Source organism: Nyctereutes procyonoides, unplaced genomic scaffold (assembly GCF_905146905.1).
Source record: "Nyctereutes procyonoides isolate TBG_1078 unplaced genomic scaffold, NYPRO_anot_genome, whole genome shotgun sequence".
In the NCBI taxonomy this organism is placed as follows: Eukaryota; Metazoa; Chordata; class Mammalia; order Carnivora; family Canidae; genus Nyctereutes; species Nyctereutes procyonoides.
In genome coordinates this window covers 24,613,863-24,633,866 of record NW_026575133.1, presented here as the reverse complement: position 1 = coordinate 24,633,866, position 20,004 = coordinate 24,613,863, and the positions used below count along the sequence as shown (strand labels likewise).

Genomic DNA, 20,004 nt, shown 5'->3' with positions numbered 1-20,004 from the left:
CATGGAGCCAAGACTGGGAGAGGTGTGGGTGAGCAGGAGGAGAAGGGGGAGCTGCCCATGCACCTGCCAGCAGGGCTGCTAAGGGACCATGGAGGAGTCTGAAAGGGTCTGGAGGGCCAATCAAGCAGGCTCCAGGTCCCCATACCACCCTCTAGAAGCAGGGAGGGGCTGGGAGTCATAGTCCTAAGAAGATGGGCCTGGTAGCTCCACACAGAGGCCAGGGGCTCAGACCTCCTGGGCTTAAGTCACAGCCCCCACTTACTAGCTCCGTGACTTGAGCAAGATGCTTAATATCTGAGCGTCGATGTCCTCACCTGTCAAGGGGGGTAGATATAGCCTCCACCCCAGGGCCGATCTGAGAACGGAACTGCTGATAGATGTAAAATGCTCAGCGTGACGTCTGGCGTGCAGCAAGCACCCGACAGATGTTGGCTATGAGATTGGCAGCTGAGGAACAGTGGCAGGCCGATGACAGCAGCACGCGCGGCTGAGCGTCTCGCAGCCCGTGCCCTCGCGGTTAACCTTCGCCACCGCAGGCCGGCGGGGGGCATTCATCATTCCCTGCTTGACCCAGGGGGAAACGGAGGCTCGGAGACGTCACTGAACCTCCACGTCACTGAGCTTTACCAAGTGCTCACCACGTGCCGTGTCTTAACTCATTTACTCCCCACAACAGCCACAGGAAGTAGTTCAGATGGAAAACAGGCACAGAGAGGTTAAGTAACTTGTTCGAAGGTCGCACAGCCAGTAAGAGGCAGACTGGAGGTTTTTTTTTAATTTTTTTTTTTTTTTTGGAGAGGTGGGAGGGACAGAGAGAGAGGGAGGGAGAGAATCCTGAGCAGGCTCCGTGCCCAGTGCAGAGCCTGACATGGGGCTCAACCTCACAACCGTGACCTGAGCCCAAATCGAGAGTCGGACATTTAACCCATTGAGCCACCCAGGCACCCACAGACCATAGATTTGAACCCAGGTTGATCCAGCTTCAAAAGCCCTGCTCCTTCAACTCATGTCGGCCTGCCAAGCTGTGAGGCTAATGTCTACTGCAAAAATCTCCATCAGAACCCAAAGCAAGAAGAAACAGCTGTTCTAAGAGGGCCCGTGAGAACCTGCAGGGTGAGTGTGGGGTGCTGGGGGGAGCAGGCCCCACGGGACCCCGGGTGCCACAGGTCAGTGTGTCAACAGCGTGCCAAGTGGCCATCTCTGTGGCCTGTATGAGACCACATTTGCGGGCAAAACTCCAGGGCTACCAGAGTCCCACGGCCCTTCGGGAGAGGCTGCTCAGTGTGCAGAGGGCTGAGCCTGTGGTCTCCAGCCGCCTGCTTCCAGCAGAACCACCCGTGATCTCCCAAGTGGATGACAGGCTGCGGACAGATGGGCTCTGGCTGGGGCTGCCTCTGACCTCAACGTCACCCAGCACACCCTCCCCACCTGTGACAGCACCTCAGCCCTCAGGACCACCCGGAGGAGCAGGCCCACAGGGAAGAAACATCTGAGGACAGAGCCATTCTCTGAGTCATCACCTTCGGTAGAGAGGGAGGGCAGGCAAAACCCACGCCGGGAGCGGAAGGACTGACCGGCTTCTCCCGACCTCCCAAGGTCATCTAAGCAGGGAGCAAAGGGTGCACCAGGGCACCAGGGCCTCACTGGCTTGGATTTCCCCTATGCTGAACTTGGACCTTTGTCCTTCTGCAGCTGCTTCAGTTGCCAACTAGACCTTGGAGATCTGCTGGTTGAGGAAGGATTAAGCTCTTGGTCTAGAAAACTGAACCCCCACCCTGTCCAAGGCCCTCCTCTCACTGGGGCAAGTGGAAAGCCTCACCCTCTGCTCCTGGTGTCGAGCCCCCTCTCTGGTGTGTGCTCCCCCTGAGGACGCAGGCCTGTGCTGGCTTTCAAGCTAAGTTTCTGCAACAGTCAGGGGCACCTGGGTGGCTCAGTGGATGAGCATCTGCCTATGGCTCAGGTTGTGATCCCGAGATCCTGGGATCCAGTCCTGCATCGGGCTCCCTGCATGGAGCCTGCTTCTCCCTCTGCCTGTGTCTCTGCCTCTCTCTTCCTCTCTCTCTCTCTCATGAAAAAAAAGTTTCTGCAACAGATCTACACGGGTCCAGCCTCCCAGACTCCTGGAAGCTTTCACAGAGACAAAGGGGCCTCCAGCTGTTTAAAGCTGCACCTGTTTGAGGACACATCAAGGGGAGCCCTTCCCTAATCCCCTCCCCACCAAGACTTAAGGTCTAGTTCTTATGTCAGAATCCAGGACAATTGGAATCAGCTTCAGCTCATTCTTCCCAGGGATGTAGGACAGGGCAGTTCTTGCGTCACAGAGCATCTGGGACCATCCTGCTCTGCATTGATCCCTCTACTTAGCACCGTGTCTGGCACAGAGCAGGGGCTCAGGAAACCTTTACTACCTGACTGCATGATGTTAGGGGGTCAGAAAACTCTCTTTAGTTTGAAAAGCTCCAGATGCAAGCACCCCTGTCCTCAAACCCAATTTTATGAAGCCAGAGTGGCCAAGCACATCTGTGAGTAACACTGGTAAACCCCACATGATGATTTTGAAATAACTGGTAAACCCCCGTGTGGACACTGCGGTTTAATGAGGAGCTGCTGTTGACCTTATCATCATGTCAAAGAGAAGGCAACCAGCTGTTCCCAGGGCGAGGGGAAAGAAGCACACACCAGGAAGCAGAGTATGAAGAAGGGTTTTAATAGCTCAAACTCAAAGTCACTGTGCTCCCAGTTCTGAAGAGTTTCCTAAAAGAGGCGACTCTGGCCCTTCTGGAAGCCAGCATTCACCCAGCGGTGGTCTCTGGCGTCGACCTCCTCTGGGTGCTGACTAGGAGGAAAGCGGAAACGTGCCCAGGACCATCCTGGCTCCCACGGGACTTTCCTCCATCTACGCGTTACATCAACTGCCTTAGTCGGACTAAGATGATGACTCGGTAAAAGGAAGAGACAAATGTTGACTGTCTAAGCAGGAACAGTCCAAGCTGGCAAGGAAAAGCACACTGAGTACATAGGATACAGAAGGGCGAGCTTCTGCCTGCAGATCTACGACATTACATTTGTTTCGCCTGCAAACTATCAAGAAGGATTCTGTTGGCCAGGTGTTTCTGCTGGACAAACAACATGGTCCAAAGTCCTGGGGGCGCCGTGCCACCCGCCCAGAGTCATCATGCATCGTCCACTGGAGAGTCTTTGCAGGAAACATGAAATCCAGCTCATGCCTCTCCCTACGGGTCGATTTCTTCGGGAATCACTGTGATCATAATGTCTTCATTGCCCCTGCGGACAACCATGTTCAGGGTGTTCTCCTTTTTAATGACATCGCTGACGTCACTGGCAGAGACCACGGACTGTCCGTTGATGCTGATTATGACATCATTTTCCTTGAGCCCTCCACTGCAACACAAAGGGAGACACAAGTGTACTGCTTCCTTTCCTCCCAGTCTCACTGCCATGGAAGATGCTCGACTCGATATGCACAGAGGCACAGCCTAGCACCCAGAAGCCCCAAGCCAATCAGGTGCGGTGGTGGTTACGGCCTAACATACCAATGGATTGTGCTATTTCCTTTTGAGAGTTTTAGGCCAAGTCATCAATCATGCCCGGTGTAGAGAGGCTTCCCTGCACTTGTATGATCGGATGACAGACTGACCCCGAAGGAGTCAAGGGTGTGCCATTTACCACTTACCACATATGACTGTGGCCAACTTGCTTGTAATGGGTGTCACAACTCAGAAGGCAGCTCCCAGAGAAGCAGGTACAATGGCTCTATTCTGAGGCCTTCCTTTGTGTTATTATTGCTATAATTTTCGCTCTTATGTAGGACAGTACCAAATAAGCTATTACGGTCCTTAGTGGTCTAGCAGAGCTTCAGCAAACTTTTTCCCTAAAGGGCCAGATAGGAAATATTTTGGGCTTTGTGGGCCATATGGCGTCCATCACAACTCTACTGTTATAGCCCTAAAGCCACTACGGGCTGTGTGCAACTACCAAGATGGCCCAGGTTACTGGCTGTGCTCCAATAAACTTCCTTTAGGGACACTGAAATGTCAATTTTGTATCACTTTTTAAGTATCATAAACAATTACTCTTATTTAAAATTTGTTTCTGAGCTCCTTTTGTGTGTGTGTTACCTCGATGTTACCTGGGCTATTTTCTGGAGGTGTAGACAGGTATGGCCTGGCCAATAACTGAGAGAATTAGAGAAGGCTTCTTTGGGAGATGTGTCCTCCTAGAAGCCTAGGATAGGACCACTGTCCAAGATCTCAGGGGCATTGCTCCTTAAACCCTCTTTCAAAAAAAAAAAAAAAAAAAACAAAAACCCTCTTTCCCCAGGCAGGCCTGCCCAGGAGACTCATGAAGAGTTCGACTATTACTCTTTCCGCACAGTAATGGCCCCTCATGAAGTGAGGACTTCTGAAGACGGGAAGCACCCTTTTGCTGTTGAGTCCTGAGCTGAGCCAGGTCAGAAGGCCTGGCTGGTGGGACTGACCAAGGATCCTCACAACCACCTGAGCCGGTAGGAAAAGAACACAGCCTCCTGCCACTACCCCCAGCCCAGAAGCCCCAAGGACATCAGGCAAAGGGAAAATCATTCTAACTCACGCTTCTGCTGGGGTATCAGGAATGACTTCGATGATATATGCTCCCGAAAGCACATCTGGGAAGTCTCGATGGTGGTCCTTTAGCTCTTTGGCTTTGCTGCGCAGGAGGAAAAGAATCTGCGTTAACACTAAATACAAAGCCCCCGCTCGGCTGAGACTTGGCTCTCACTCGGCTTCTCCTCCTGTCCCTGATTCTAATACAAAATGCCTCTAGGAGCTCTGATGCTGCCTTAATTTGCCTGTCTACTAGAGTCAAAGATTTACCTGCTAGCAGGAAGGGCAGTGCTTCATCATCATCATTATTAATTTTACTAATTATTTAATACTAGCTACCATAGCCTACGAAGTGAGTACAGGCCAGCCTCTGGTTTGGAGACCCGGCTCTGCCACTTTCTGTGTTCCCCCCAGGTAGTTGCTTAACCTCTCTACACCTCAGATTGCTCACCTACAAAACAGGCCTAATGGCAACACTATGATGTGGGGTCGTTTGAGGACTAGATGAGATGGTCTGGAGGCGGGACCTGGCCCAGTGCCTGGTGCAGAGCAAGCACGTGATAAATAGTGGCTAGTGTCACTGTGCAAAGCCTTGACACACATTCACTCACTCGGTCCTCACCGCACACCAAAATGCCTACAATGTTATCCTTGTCCTAGAGAGGAGGAAACTGAGGCACAGAGGTCAAAGGTCAAGTTGTTCCCAAGGCCCTAAGCCAGGAAGTAGCAGCTCTGGGACGAGAACTCAGGAAGCCCGATGCCAGGGTCAATATGCCTTCCCCACACCTCTGTCTCCACGGTTCCAAGACAAGTAACTGATTCACATTTTAGTCCTGGCAACTCAGCCCATATTCCGGAGTGCCCAAAATGGCACCGCCACGCATAATGCGCATCGGAGCTATAGTAACATATTCACAATTAATTAAAAGTAAATTAGTGATGACAATTAATGTATTGATGTCTATGTTACTATGTTCTGCTCTTTGCTGTCTTTACCGACAAGAGTTTCAACCGTGCCCTTAGTTCCCAGGGCTCATGTGATTATACCAGACATTTCCATCAAGGCTAAAACCCCGCTATGCTATGCGCCTGGCAGCCACGTGCCGCACCTTCCGCCAGCTTGGGAAAACAAGCCATCAGTCATCTGGGCCTGACCCCGCATTCCGGCAGCCCCAGCCCATGCGCGGCAGAGCTCAGGAATGGAGGGGTGCTCCGGGCTGAGGGAGGTGCTCGGGGCACTCCCGGAATGTGGGTTTCAACAGAACAAGTGGTGAGAGGAAGGTATGAGGGAGAGTGACCAACACGCCCGACCGTTCAGGGCTGCCTCCAGAGGAGGAAGGAAGGACCTGCTCCAAACACACACACACACACACACACACACGCACCACAATGAAGGGTAAAACCAGAGGCCTAGGTTCATGGCCTCTCATCTCTTTCCTGATGTTTCTCAATTTTAACCAAAAACTGAGACGCTTTAGGGAGCATGAGGTTCCTCTCTCACGGTGCCAGCTTCTGAAGTTCAGGTGTATTTAAACCTAAGACAGACACAGACATCCTGCTTACCCACCTGGAAGTAAGTGACATCATCCGGATGCCAATATACTTCTTTTTGGTGATGGCCTTGCCTGGTGTGACAGCAAAAAGACAAGAGGTCAGCCCCAATGGCAGTTGTACCGGGGACACCAGGAGCTATGAGGGTCGATCCCCGAGTCTGCAGTACAAAGTCAGGGCCATCAAGCTACACTGAGGCTGTTCAGTGTGCCCCCCTCCCCACCACCCACCACGGGACCTGGGAAAGTCCTATCATTTCAGTTAACGCCCCAAAACCTAGGAGTGATACTTGATGCCTCTTTGCCTTATCCTGACATCTGACGAGGGTTCTATTCCTCCTATAAATCCAGAATATGACCTCTTCATCCCACCTACTGGTGACTGGGAGAGCCCCTCACCCGGTCCTACAATTCCACCCAGCACCTCCAGCAGAGTCTCCACCCAACCATGAGAGAGACTTCTCAAAGACACCCACCAAATCATGGACTGTTCGCTGTCCCACTTCTGGGCATATGACCCAAGGCCTTCACCATGGCCACTGTGACCCAGGCTGACCTCTTTCCACATCCACCTTTGCGACCCTGCATGTTTATGGCACTCCAGCGACATGACCCACTTGCTACACTCTGCCCCCCACAGAGGACTTGAATCTGCTATCCTTGGAATGCCACCCCCTGGATTCCACCACTCCCCAGCTCACCACCCTCCTTCATTTTCGGGGAAGCATCATCGGTATCTGAAATCTTCCCTGTTCGTCTACCGCCATCCTTCCTCCTCCCCCAGGCAGAAAGCAAATATCACACATGCAGGGGATGCTGCGGAGCCATGGAACCCCCAGCCTCACCCCAAGCAGATGAGTCAATAAACATTTGTGAACTGGATGATCTCCCTGAATCTCAGTTTTCTCATCTGTAAAATGGGACTAATACTTCCCACCTGATAGGGCAGAGGAACTCAGTGTAGTAAAATGATGTATAGAAATCACCTACGATCAATCGTGCCTGGAACATGTTAGACTAAACCATATGAAACACTCATGGCCAAGGGTCAAACATCCGTGACCTAATACTAGGGGCCTAACAATGTGTATCCCACCACTCTTCTCGATCCAAAAGGCATGGCTGGTGTTCAGGTGTGTGGTCTTCCCCGCCTGAACCTCCCAGGGCTGTGAGGGCTATGCTTTCACCTTTGGCCTGTCGGTCATGGGACTCGGTGAGGAACTTCTTAATCTTATCAGATGGGATTGCAAAGGAGATTCCAGCTGTCACCTTCAGAGTGTTAATCCCAATCACCTCGCCGTCCTGAAAAGCAAGATAGAAACAGCCTACTGAATCTGTGAAGATTCCCCAGAAGATGCGCACCAAAGGCGAACAGATCATTTGTACAAAGGAAGACTTTGAGCTACGGAATGAGCAGGGTGGGAGAGCAGAAGGGAGTGGGGGGGTCCCAAGGCCGCAGTGGGGATGCATCACTTGGGCAGCCAGAGCCACGCTTAGCAACAGGGTGGGGGGAATCGGATGCACATCAGGCTCCGTCCTCGGGGACCACCATGATGTAAAAACAGCCTTAGGCAGTTCGTTTCAAGGTGTCCCTTTGCTCCTTTCACAGGGAACATGTGTCAGAGTTCTTCAGGTGGCTGTCCACACCCTCTTGCATCTTCCATTTCCAACGACCTAAAGATTCCTCTACCGATACCAGGGAGGACAAGCTTAGCGCTTAGGGCTCCCGGGAAAATGCGGTGCTATCTGAGCAGCCGTGGCTGCTGCAGGGGCTGCGGGGTACAGCCCCCCCCCCCACTTCCTCCGCGTGTCACAGATCGCCCTTAAATCACAAGGGAGGTCAGTCTGCAGCATGTGCTTCGGTTCAAGACAGACTCAGTTTAGCGAACGTTACTCCTGGAGTAACAGGCTCCTATCACGCCACTCGACCATCATTCTAACACCATTGTTCAGTGGTCTGTTCAGGTCAGGCTAAGAAGGGAACACCGCTCGGAGAGTATTGATCTCTCCTTGTACGCTCCCCACAGCACTGAGGATGCGGTCCCTGACACCGAGAACCTTCCAGGAGGGTTCTGGGCCCTGCTAAAGGTGGCCTCAACTTCACTGAGGGAAAGGAAAACAGGGCTGGGGGACCCCTGAGCTGTGTGGGCCTCACTCCGACAGATCCTAAGGCTTCCCTTTTCACGTGTGCATATTTAAATATAGACGTAAGGGACATCTCTGTGAGCAGGGGCGACTCCTCATTCCAGCCAGGTCCGAAGGGACGGCTCCCAGCCAAGACAAAGACTGCAGACAAGCCAAGCCAGCTCCTGCAGCGGCCTGGAGACCTCATTTGAAGGCTGTGCCTTTCTGTGACAGACCAGAATTGCTGATGCCTTCAAAATAAAGGCCTGCTCTTTTGGCTAGTCCTGGACTGGACCTGAATTCCACTGCATTTGCTCGAAACTTTGAAACACAAGCATGGCTGCTGGTGTAACATTTCCAACCCCGACTCCAGCATGCCTTACTCTTTCCAGAAAAGATAAGAAGGGTAATTTGCAAGGATACAGTACATTCACAGATTTTACTTTAAAAGAATTAGATAATGTGCTTTGGCAAGTTCATGTCTGAAAAGCAAGCAAAAAAAAAAAAAAAAGGGCCTTACCAGGTTGACTAACGGGCCTCCTGAGTTTCCATACTGAAATTAAGCAAAAATTAAAAGATTATATGAGTTTATGTCTTTACATGCCCCCATGTGCTTCCGTGCCTGGCATGCTCCTGAGTGCAGGTTCTTTGCTTGGATTTGTTCAACCTAATATTTTGCTGGGAAAAAGGACCTTAAAATTTTTCAGAAAGTTTTAGATGTGTCATAAATGGGATTTTTTTTTTTTTTTTGGCTCCAAAGCCCAGAGGCCAACTATGACCTCCCTACAACACCCAATACTACTTCCTTCTCTTGACAACAGACTGGCTGCCAACTGGCTCCAGTATTTCGAATCTGCACCGCCCCCCACCTGTGTGATCCCTGCTCCGCTGCTGGGGTTGGAAATCCACATGATTTGTTCTTTTTCCATTACTTCATGCAAATCCCAACAAGAAAGTTTGGGAGTAAAACTTATTAGAGGCAGAAAATGCATAAAACATACTCCTTCTCATTTATTAGACAGATGTGGGGGGGTGGACATTGCTTTTTAGAAATGTCAATCCTGTATGAATATAGCTGAAGGAGAAAAAAATGTGATGTCTACTGAACAGTATGGGCCTAACGCTCAGACTATGCCCCAAGGCAGAGTGAATACCTCGGGGGGGGGGTGACAGTGCTTGCACCAGGGTGAGCATCCCTTCTGCACCAAGCCTCAAGAGCAGCTGCCCTGAGGGCCCTGGAGGCAGAGAAGCCACTCTGCTGCCCCATGGGAGCCCCTCTGGGCCGCAGACCTTGGCATCGCTGGAGTCCCTTCCCAGGGGTCTCTGGGGACTGCCAAGGCTGAGGCCCACCCGTCGGCCTCCTCTGCTCCAGCGGTTCCCAGGGATCTCCTCGGCCGGCACCCTCAGGGTCCTGACCCCACCCCTGGTTCCTAAGCCCGGCCCGACCCCGAGGGGCTCACGTTGATGATGGCGTCCGTCTGGATGTAGTCCATGTCCGAGTTCCGGAGCCCCAGCTCTTTGCCACCGCGCTGGGTGGTGCTGACGATCCCGGTGGTGACGGTGTTTTGAAGGGAAAACGGGCTTCCGATGGCGACCACAAACTCCCCGGGCCTCAGCTCTGAGGAGCGGCCAAGCAGCAGGACAGGCAACCTCCCCTGCAAGCACAGGTTGGCACTGCTGCAGTGGGCTAGCCCAACGGACGGACGCACAGACGCCGGGGAGTGCCACGCCCCGACGGGCCTTGTGGGAAAGCGAGGTTCAGGCCCCTCGTCGCCCCTCAGGACGAGGCCACACGGCCCCTCCCACCCACCGTCAGCAGCATGCAGTGAGCTGTCTCGGGGCAGGGACCACTGAGGCCGCCGCCAAGGAAAACATGGCAGGTCACGGGAGGCCATCGTGGGGTCGCACGTCTTGAAGCTGTCAGCCTGGTCTTATTGTAGCCTGGAGACCAGGAGACAACGTCTGGATGTGAGGCAAGGCTGCCCAAGGCCGTCTTAGAGAGCCAAGGCCCGTGGAAGGATCCTGAGCCCACATACCCCTGGGGCCAAAGGGAAGGCCGGATCCATCCGGGCTGAGGGCTGGTGTCTCCATGCTGAGTGCAGGATAGGAAGGGGACTGGGGTGGCAAGGCAACCAGCACCCCAGAACCAAGACCTAAGAAATAGGCTGTCTCCTTGCCTGAAAAGACCATCCATCATCCACCTCTGCCCCCCGGCCCAGGTGAACTAAGCCAACAAGCCCAATCCCTGATGTCCTTTGAGGGCCAGAGTCAGAAGCTCCAAGCAACTCTTCAAACTAAAACGGGACAGAGCGAGCTGGAGTGGCCAGGGCTGAGGAGCGCTGGGCTTCCATCAGGAAGGCCTCAGGCCCTCCTCCCCCTCCCTTCCTTCCTGAGTGAAGCAAACCTCCTGAGTTCCTCCCGCCTTTCTTCCCCAACAGGACGAGCAGCTGCCCCAAACAAGCCGGACCAGGCCCAGGAAGCCGATCCCCCCGCCCCAGCCTCATGGAAGTTGTACTTCCAGCATCCTCCTGTTTGTCCACCTCAAAAAAGTAAGAAAGAGGTGGGGGCTGAAGGGGGGCCAGGAGGGTGGGGTGAGTAGAAACCAGCGGTTACTTTAGCATCTGCTCTGACGCGGATGGAGCAGACACCAGTGGATGAAGTGAGGGGGGGTGACCACTGGGCCCATTTAACAGACGGAGAAACTATGGTTCCAAGAGAGTAGGTGACTTGAGACAGAGCCGAGACTCACACCCGGGACCATGACCCTGACCCCAGATTCTGTCATCAGCTACACGCACTGTGCCACAAAGGTCCCTCCCCACCCCAAATAAGGAGATGCTGCACAAGAAAGTTCATGGAGGAATGAATGTTGAAGAGGGCTCTAAGGCCGACTTTGAGAAGGAATGCCCCTCAGAGCACAGAAGTGAGAGGCCCAGTAGAGACCTGATTAGATCCTGGTCCCAGTTTACAACCCCCCGGGTCCTCAGTGTTCTCATCTGGGAAATGGGAGTAACATGCACACCTCTCTCATGGGTCAGCAGTGAGAATGAGGTGACAGCTGTTGAGTATCGCCCGGCTCGTGTGAAACATCATGTTAGTGGGACATGTAGGCATCACCCAAGTGGTGGTTATTGTTACTGGCACTGGGGTTGGTGCAGACCCAGTGGGGGAACCCCCACCAACTAAACTCCCACAAGCTAATCTGTGTCACCCAGCCTCCCACCCAGGAAAAGGCTGGTGGCACAGGTCAACCCTAACAGTGACCCTTGGGGTCACCTGAGGCCAGAGCGCACGGTGCTGCTCTGGAAGGGGCGGCTCCACACCCCGAGCTCCTCGGTGTCTAGTGGCCCGCCAGCGAGCTCAGCTCGGCCTGTTTACCCTGGGCCTGTGCCAGCCACCCCTGCCAGGAATGACTTCATCCACTGGGTGGGCGAGCGGGGCCGGTGATGTGCACTCGGCCACTCTAGGGAGGCCTGCTGGGGACACTGGCGCTCCTTTGGGCTGGGCAATGGGGCACGGCAGTGAAGGCTCCTGAGGCTGGGTGCATCTGGCTGCCTGAGACAACCATTGCTTTTCACCAACAAGGCAAGAGATCAAGTTCAAACAGACAGGTGGGCCCAGCCACAAACTGGGAAGCACATCAGAAAGTTCCATGAGGCAGGAACAATGGAGATCTTAATTAGCCCTTGCTCACCATCTATCCCTCTACCATACTCCAGCTCCACCCCCTCAGAAGGAGGCAGATGCAGACTCCCAGTTCCTGGGGATTAGAAGGCAGAGGGGCCAAAGATGACACCCCTTGAGTTCTTCTCCTCCAAATCTGAGCTCAGGCCCAGAGGACAAACATGTTGGGACAGCAGAAGCTGTGAGGACAGAGGAGCGACACCCCAATGAGGGGAGAACACCCCGGGCCTGCATGCTGCTCACACAGTGTGCAGTTGTCACACTCAAGGGGCCACGCGGGTTTGGACAAGTGGACCCCAGGGATAATAGCCCAGACTCTCCCAAGAACCAGTCCTCACTTGAACAAAACGGGGACATCTGGATCCCAAGTGGCCAGTCAAACCAGCACCAATGGTACCAATGGGCAACACCAACTCTGCCTTGTATAAGCTTTTACTCTCTCAAGCATCCCATAGATCATGAAGGACAATTGTAGACAGAAAAAAGCAAGTGGATAGGGACGCCTGGGTTGCTCAGCGTTGAGCATCTGCCTTCTGCTCAGGGCGTGATCCCAGAGTTTCGGGATCGAGTCCCACATCAGGCTTCCTGCAGGGAGCCTGCTTCTCCCTCTGCCTGTGCCTCTGCCTCTCTCTGTGTCTCTCATGAATGAATACATAAAATCTTAAAAAAAAAAAAAAAAAAAAGAAAGAACGAAAGAAAAGAAATAAGCAAGTGGAAAATCCCAAGGGAGTGGGGCTTTTAATAGGAAGCCTCGACTGACATGAAAGTAATGCACCTTCTGCCTCCCAGCTGACAAAGCACTTTCATGGCCACCTGGGGCGTTAGGGCCTGTGCCCCCCCCCCATTTTACAGAGGTGGAAGCTGAGACTCACAGACAGGGTGGCTCCTCCAGCTAATGAGCAGCCTGGCTAAAGAAGAGAACAGGCTTCCTAACTCTCAGACCTGCACCTGGAGTGCATGTTAACCTGGAGTCTACCTGGAAGCAGAAGTCTTTGCAAGGGGGTGACATGGAGTGGAAATGCGGGTCAGGCCAGACTTACAGCTCTCCGTGAAGCCAACATGCCTTTTTTGGGGGCCATTTGGCCCCTGCTCCCCACAGGTGCTGCTGGCCCCACGAGTATCAGGCTCCCTGGCTCTTCCAGATTCAAGTGGGGCTCCGCTGAGCTTCAGTCCTCACCTCAGCCTGTCTGCTCAATGCAGCTGTACCTCTGCTGGCCAAACTCCTAGGCGGTAACAGAGCATTTTACTCCATGGCTGTCTAGACACACGCGCCACGGGGGGCCTGGGGGAGATGAAATGCAGATGCGGCTAGAAGCGCCAAGCCACACCTCGGCCTTGACCTGCACGTGGGAAGCACCGGTCCGCTCACTCCTGGCTTCACTCCGCAGTGCCGTCAGAAGGCTGATTCCCAAGCCACCCACATCAAAGGTGCCCCCAGGCCCCCGGAGCAGACACTCTGCCCGAGCCTCCTTCTGAAGTGGCCCCAGCCACAGGCCCTGTGGGAGAAGCCAGCCCCTCTCCTGACAGCCACTTCCCACACCTCAGATCTCAGTGGAGCCTGGCACGCAGCACAGACGTGAGGTAAAGCACAGGCCTCTCTCCTCCATGTGGCAGGAAGCAAGGCGGCGAGTGGCTCCCATTCCCATGTCAGACTCTCTAACCACCACGGGGGATGAAAACGTAAGTGGGGTGTGCACACCACAGCAGCGGGGTGGGAGAGCTCATAAATGGCCAAAGCAAAACTCCAAGGCTCCACAGCAGACCGAGAAGGAACCCTCGGGCCCTACCTATCCAGGGAGCAGGGGGCTGGCGTTTGGCCCGAGTCCTTGGAGGACAAGGGATATTCCATGGGGCGTCCATCTAGTTGCCAATACTCAAGGTCACGTTCACGCTCATGAGAGGCTGGGAGGCTATCTACAAGGTGACTCACTAAAGCTAACTCTCATCCTCATGCCGCCACTGCCACCCCCACCGAGAGTGACTTTAAGAAAACACGAGCCCCCCTAACCCCTGGGATTTTGGCTCACTACCATCCCGGTCGATGGAGAAACAGCCCAGCTGAGGATGTCAGAAGTCCTGGGTGTGGACTCCAGATTTCCCAGGCCTGTTTGATTGCTAAATACGAGCCATAGGCAGGATACTAATTGTGTGGTAGATTTAATGCCAAAACTTGGAAGAGGTTGGTGCATAGCATGATTAAAGAAGGCTCTCCCATTCATTTAATTACAACAAACAAACAGCCAGCCAGGTGAAACACCACCGACACGAAAGAGACCTTTCTCAACACGCATTCATAGAGTGTCTCCTTGGAGCTGGGCACAGGGAACACAGAAGATCAATGAATCCATCCGTGCCTCCCAGGCCTACTGTCTGACGGGCTGGAGTCACATGGCAGTAAAAAGAGACAAGATATGAATCTCCATTGCTGTGGTCAGCTCAGCCCAGAATGTTCTGTAAGGGCTAAATGTAGATCGACACTAAAAATAATTTGGGTATATCAATCAGGGTGTTTTCAGCTACAAGCGACAGAGAACCCACTCAAAACAAGAGTGAAAGTCCAGGTGTTCAAGGGCAGGGTGGAGCCAGGGCCAATTGCTCCAAAGACTCATGGACATTTTTCCTTCTGATCAACTTAGCCACCTCCATTCTAGCCATTATGTAAAGACATGACTAGGCCCATGGAAGTAAGAGGATCTTTTCTCCCCTGTGTGTCTCTTCAGAAGAGCAAAGAACTTGGGGCCTAGCACATCCTTCTTCCTGGGTCATCAGCCAATAAATCACAAGGTTACCCTCAACCACTCTTTGGCAAGGGGAACACGGCCCCCCAGGATGGCCTTAGCCTCCTCAGGATTTGCCTGTGTTAGGAATGGGATGGGTCACAGGTGGACGGACCAGGGCTGTCCAAGCAGGGAGGAGGGAGGCTGTGGAGTGGTGGCCATTAGAATCCACCAAGGCTGAGGGGAAAAGGATTCATTTTAGAGCAGCAATCCTAATACCTAACTATGCTTGGGAAGGGCTCTAGTACGTATATGCTCCTTCACACAGTTTTTTGGGGAGATAGGGATGGGAACAAGAGGAAAGATCTGCTTCTAAAAACAGTAATGGTCACGAGGGGCACCAGGGTAGCAGTCGGTTGGCTGTCCCACTCTTGGTTTCAGCTCAGGTCATGATCTCAGGGTCGTGGGATCGAGCCCTGCATCAGGTTCTGTGCTCAGTGCAGTGTCTGCTTAGGACTCTCTTTCCTTCTCCCTCTGCCTCTCACCCCTGCTCTCTCTCTTCCTCTCTCTCTCTCAAATAAATAAATCTTTAAAAAAAAAAAAGTAATGGTCACGAAATGTCTGTGTTGGTCAGTGCAAGACACAAATGATCCAAGCAGAGCCTGGCCAAGCCCACCCCTTGGATGCGTGCCCTACGTGCCTCGTGCTTTGTCATTCCCTTGGCCCTTACAGTCAGCCACCCAGGAGGACAGATCATCCTGCCTGTTCTGCTGACCACATTCCCACAGTGAGGTGGTAGCAATACCAGGAATCCCCCCTAGGCCTCCAATCCAGGTGTTCCTCTCTCCAGCCTACCCTGACAACTGCCCACAGGTTCACACTGCAGGACCTTTCCACAGGGGCCAGTAAGGGCAGCAGAGATGACATACAGCAGGGCAACTGGGGAGTCAGAGGAGGCTGCATTCACAAGTCCTCAGGGTGAGGGCCTGGGCCATGCTGTTTCTCAGTGCTGGGAGCCTGAATTATCCTCAGACAAGCCCAAGCTGGGGCATGAAGGCAGGCCTGTGCAGCACCAGCTGTTTCTAGGATGTTCCGTGGGGCCTGGACTCATGCTGAGGATGAATCACAACCCCCAGAGCCCCCCAGGAAGAAAATCTGGGTGTGGGCTGAGTAATGCCCCTGGATGATGGCTTCCTTCAGTAATCTTCTTCAGCAGCAGCTAAGAGTGGTACAGAAGACTCAGAACCACACACACACACACACACACACACACACACACACCATATGCACACACATGTGCACACGCAGGCGCACATGCACATACATGCACACGGGCACGCACACACATGCCAGCTCGGCCTCTGCAGATCCCAGGAGCACAATGTCCCAGGCAGCAGAACAGCTGGGCTCGGACCTGGTCCTGTATTAATTCACCCTGTGACCTTGAGCCACCTGATTGACCTCTCTGAGTCCCGATTTTACCACTTCTAAAATAAGGCTGTTGAGGCTGGTGATGCCAATGTCATCCCAGCTCTGAAAAACTAGGGTCCTTTCCAAAAGACCTGGCTGGTTTCCCAAAAACCTATTAGCAGACAATGGTCAAACTGGTGAGATTAAAACAGGGACCATAGTCCTTAATAAATCTCTTTTCATACAACCTCCCAACGGGGTCAGATGAGCCCTGCAAGCTCCAGCCACAAGAGGAGACGAGACTCCTGGAATTCTCCAGATGCTGGCTCAGCCAGTCGTCATCTAAAGAGGCTCTAACAGCAAAGGCCTGTCAATCGTGCAGTCTCTGGCCACACTGCGTTTGGCCCTAAAAGGACCTGAGTGCCCATTCCAGGGCTCTCTCCTTCCCTGAAACTTGCAGAGAACGGCAATAAAACAAACCAATAAAGCTAAAGGAAAAAAAAATTAGCCTAATGAGGCAAGTGAACTACTTTTTCTTCCTTGGAAAGTATAAAGTACTCCTGTTACAAAAATATGTTTTGTTGCGGAATCCGCAGGAGCCACTGCCTCCGCCAGCCGCCCAGCACGCTCGTTTTCAAGGGGCTGGGGCTTCCAGGCCGGTCCTGTGTGTCGGCCGAAGCTTGCTTCAAAGGCTAATGTTGCAGCAGCTGGCTGGGACTCAACTGAGTGATTCAATGTGCTTTCTGGAAACAGTTATGCTAACCTTTCATTTTCTTTTAAAAATATGTGATGGAGAAAATAGCACAACCCCCCCAACCCGGCAAGAAGCAGAGCCCTAGAACTTGTATGCTTCCCGAGGCAAAGAAAACTAGGCAGCAGAGGCATTTTGGCGGGGGGGGGGGGGGGATGGGGGGTCAGCATCTAAGACTGTTCCATGGATGGCATGGGGGAGGGTTCAGGTGGAGGAGACAGAAGTGGGGGAGGTGGGGGGAGGGGAGAGAAAGAGGAACAGAGCATGGTGGTGCCCAAGCAGAAAGAGAAAGAGCAAATGCAACAATCTGTCCTCTCTGTTGACAAACACCACCATAATATTTAATATTTAGTCTCCTTCAAGCTGTATCAAGAAACACTGGCATTTCAAAAATTCCCTTACGCTTGTTGTTTAAACCACAAAATGTCAACAGTTCTATACGGGAGCCCAACAGCCGCTGACTGCACATATTCCGTGGCATCCAGAGGAGGCAATTATTGTCTCCATCAAGCGTAACTCTGGTCTTTGCATATGCCTGCCCCTGGGATGGCTCCACTTGTATCCATTGACTTCAACCTCATGGATGCTGCTATAAGAGTTTGGGGCCAGTAAATATTTATTTATAAAATCAATAAACATCAAAGTGAAAAATGAACGAATGAACAAATCGGATCTTAAAAGATCCTTCCCAAAGGGAAGGGCAGTGGTCTCTCTCTGGTCGATTTAGGGCTCAACATGCAACACCCACCCAATGTCTGTCGAACTGAACTGGTTCCTCACTCCCTGTGACCACTAAGAGCTTGTGCAGTCCTGTATGCAGAGAAGCCCAGGAGATATCTTTCCTTTCAAATTTATGTCTAAAAATTTTTTAAGAGGGCAGCCCGGGTGGCTCAGTGGTTTAGCACTGCCTTCAGCCCAGGGCCTGATCCTGGAGACCCAGGGTCGAGTCGCATGTCGGGCTCCCTGCATGGAGCCTGCTTCTCCCTCCGCCTGTGTCTCTGCCTCTCTGTCTCTCTGTTTCTCATGAGTAAATAAATAAAATCTTTAAAAAATAAAATAAAATAAATAAAAAATAAATAAAAAAATTTTAAGAGATATGATCTCCACATAAAAATAATCAGAGATGGTCAGTGACACGGGGCCTTTCAAAAAACATTAATTAACATATACTCGCTACAGGGATCCCTGGGTGGCACAGCGGTTTAGCGCCTGCCTTTGGCTCAGGGCACGATCCTGGAGACCCGGGATAGAATCCCACGTCGGGCTCCCGGTGCATGGAGCCTGCTTCTCCCTCTGCCTATGTCTCTGCCTCTCTCTCTCTCTCTCTCTCTCTCTCTGTGTGACTATCATAAATAAATAAAAATTTAAAAAATTTAAATAAAAAAATTAAAAAAAAACATATACTCACTACATAAAATGAGGCCATAGGGAACATTCTAATCACAAGACCAATGGTTTCTATGAGCTGCCCGGTAGCCAAAGCAAAGAGGGAAATACCATGAGTCTCACACTCTCATATCATATTCTGGTACCTTAATTAACAAGTGACTTGTTAATTAGCATGTGTATTAAATAGGCCCCAATTTACCAGAATGCCTTCTTTTTCCTTTGCCATAGAAGGTGGTCACGATGATTTTAGGAAATCAGTTTTAGGAAATTCCACCTATACCATTATAAAAAGAGGTAACCAGTTTATTACAAAGCCTTTGCACCTTCAGACTCTCAGAAGATTGGCTACATAAAAAAACCAGAGCTTCCCAGAATGTGACCAGCAATCCCCAAGAACAAGGCCAATAAGAAACGTAGACAATATGCAGAGCAACCAGCTAACCAGAAATGTTGGCCTGGGTTCTGAACGGCCCTAATAAATTCACCGAGAAATAAGTTTGCACCTTGGTCCAAAGTCCAGGTCCTCTAGGCTTGGCCCTCAATCTTCCCCTGGGCTGGCTCCACCTGTCCTTCCTATCCTTCCTGTCACCTCCAAATATAAGCCTCCCCAGCCTCCAGTGCCTTCTACCTCTTCTGTTTGTTCCTTTTCTGTACTCGTTACTGTATTTATCCCACTTTTCCTGTTTCCCAGCCTAGACTGTCATCATGTGGTCACACATGGCTCTTGCCCTTTGCTGATACATCCTCAGCACCTAACACAGTGTTTGGCCAAGACAGAGGCTCAGTAAATATTTACAGAATCCATGAATGAATGAAGAGTAACTGAAGAAAATGAACAAACCAGACCTTAAAAGATCTTTAGGATGTGAAATTGGGTAATAATTTTCAAAGCCTCTTGGAATTCTACTGATAATGCAGAGAAATGAGCAAAAATAAGGCTTTTCTGCTCAATCCGGCAAAACGGAGGCAAGGGCAGGAGCAAAGAAACAATTTGTATGGGTGTGCGCACACGCGCTCGCAAGCACTCTCTCTCTCTCTCTCTCTCTCTCTCTCTCTCTCTCTCACACACACACACACACACACACACACACACACACACCGGGCGCAAGAGAAAAAGCAAATGAAATCAGCCACTCTGTCCTCTCCCCTTTGGTCACCGAGAGCTTCACCTCGCTTGGGTCTCATGAGCATACTTGGCCACCAGCACACTCAGCTCCTCTAGGACAAGGTGTTAATCGTCTCACACTGGGGTTGGCAAACTTGGTCTATGAAAGGCCAAAAAGTAAATACTTCCAGCTTCATGGGCCATGTGGTCTCCATCCTAACTATTCAACTCCAAAAGCAGCCACAGACTCTAAATAAAGGAATGGGCATGGATGTGTTGCAATAAAACTTTATTTACAAAAACAAACGGAGGGCTGGATTTGGCCTGCAAGCCGCCGTTGGCCAACCCTGGACTCACACACTGTTACACACTCAACTAAACTGTCAAATGGAAGCGGTGTCTGTCCCGCCCCCCTCCCCCAGGAAAGGGGACAGGAGACATTCTGGATGGGCCACCTGCAAATTCAGCCCCAACAACCTGGGAACTGCTTTGTCAGAACCATAAATAATAGACTTAATCCCATTCCCTGAAGACGGAGCGCCAAAGTGAAAAAAGGCATTACCATATTAAGAGAAAAACATAGCCAAAGAATTTCCTTGACAATCAACTGAGTTCTTGAGCCAGGGCCAGAGAACACACAAGGGCTCCAGGTTTTGATAGTTTGGGGAAC

At 51.9% G+C, this 20,004-nt stretch overlaps 1 protein-coding gene across 1 annotated transcript in view; it reads right to left on the bottom strand.

The window, feature by feature from the left end:
• Positions 1–2,691: 2,691 nt before the first annotated feature.
• Positions 2,692–20,004, bottom strand: part of HTRA1 (HtrA serine peptidase 1) — a 52,878-nt gene continuing 35,565 nt past the window's right edge. Inside the window, exons 4-9 of the mRNA XM_055299816.1 lie at positions 9,739–9,933; positions 8,799–8,831; positions 7,342–7,456; positions 6,172–6,229; positions 4,612–4,707; positions 2,692–3,402 (exon numbers count right to left, since the gene is read on the bottom strand). Coding sequence (XP_055155791.1) covers positions 3,234–3,402; positions 4,612–4,707; positions 6,172–6,229; positions 7,342–7,456; positions 8,799–8,831; positions 9,739–9,933 — 666 coding nt within the window. The 3' untranslated portion in view covers positions 2,692–3,233. The remainder of the gene's footprint in view (positions 3,403–4,611; positions 4,708–6,171; positions 6,230–7,341; positions 7,457–8,798; positions 8,832–9,738; positions 9,934–20,004) is intronic.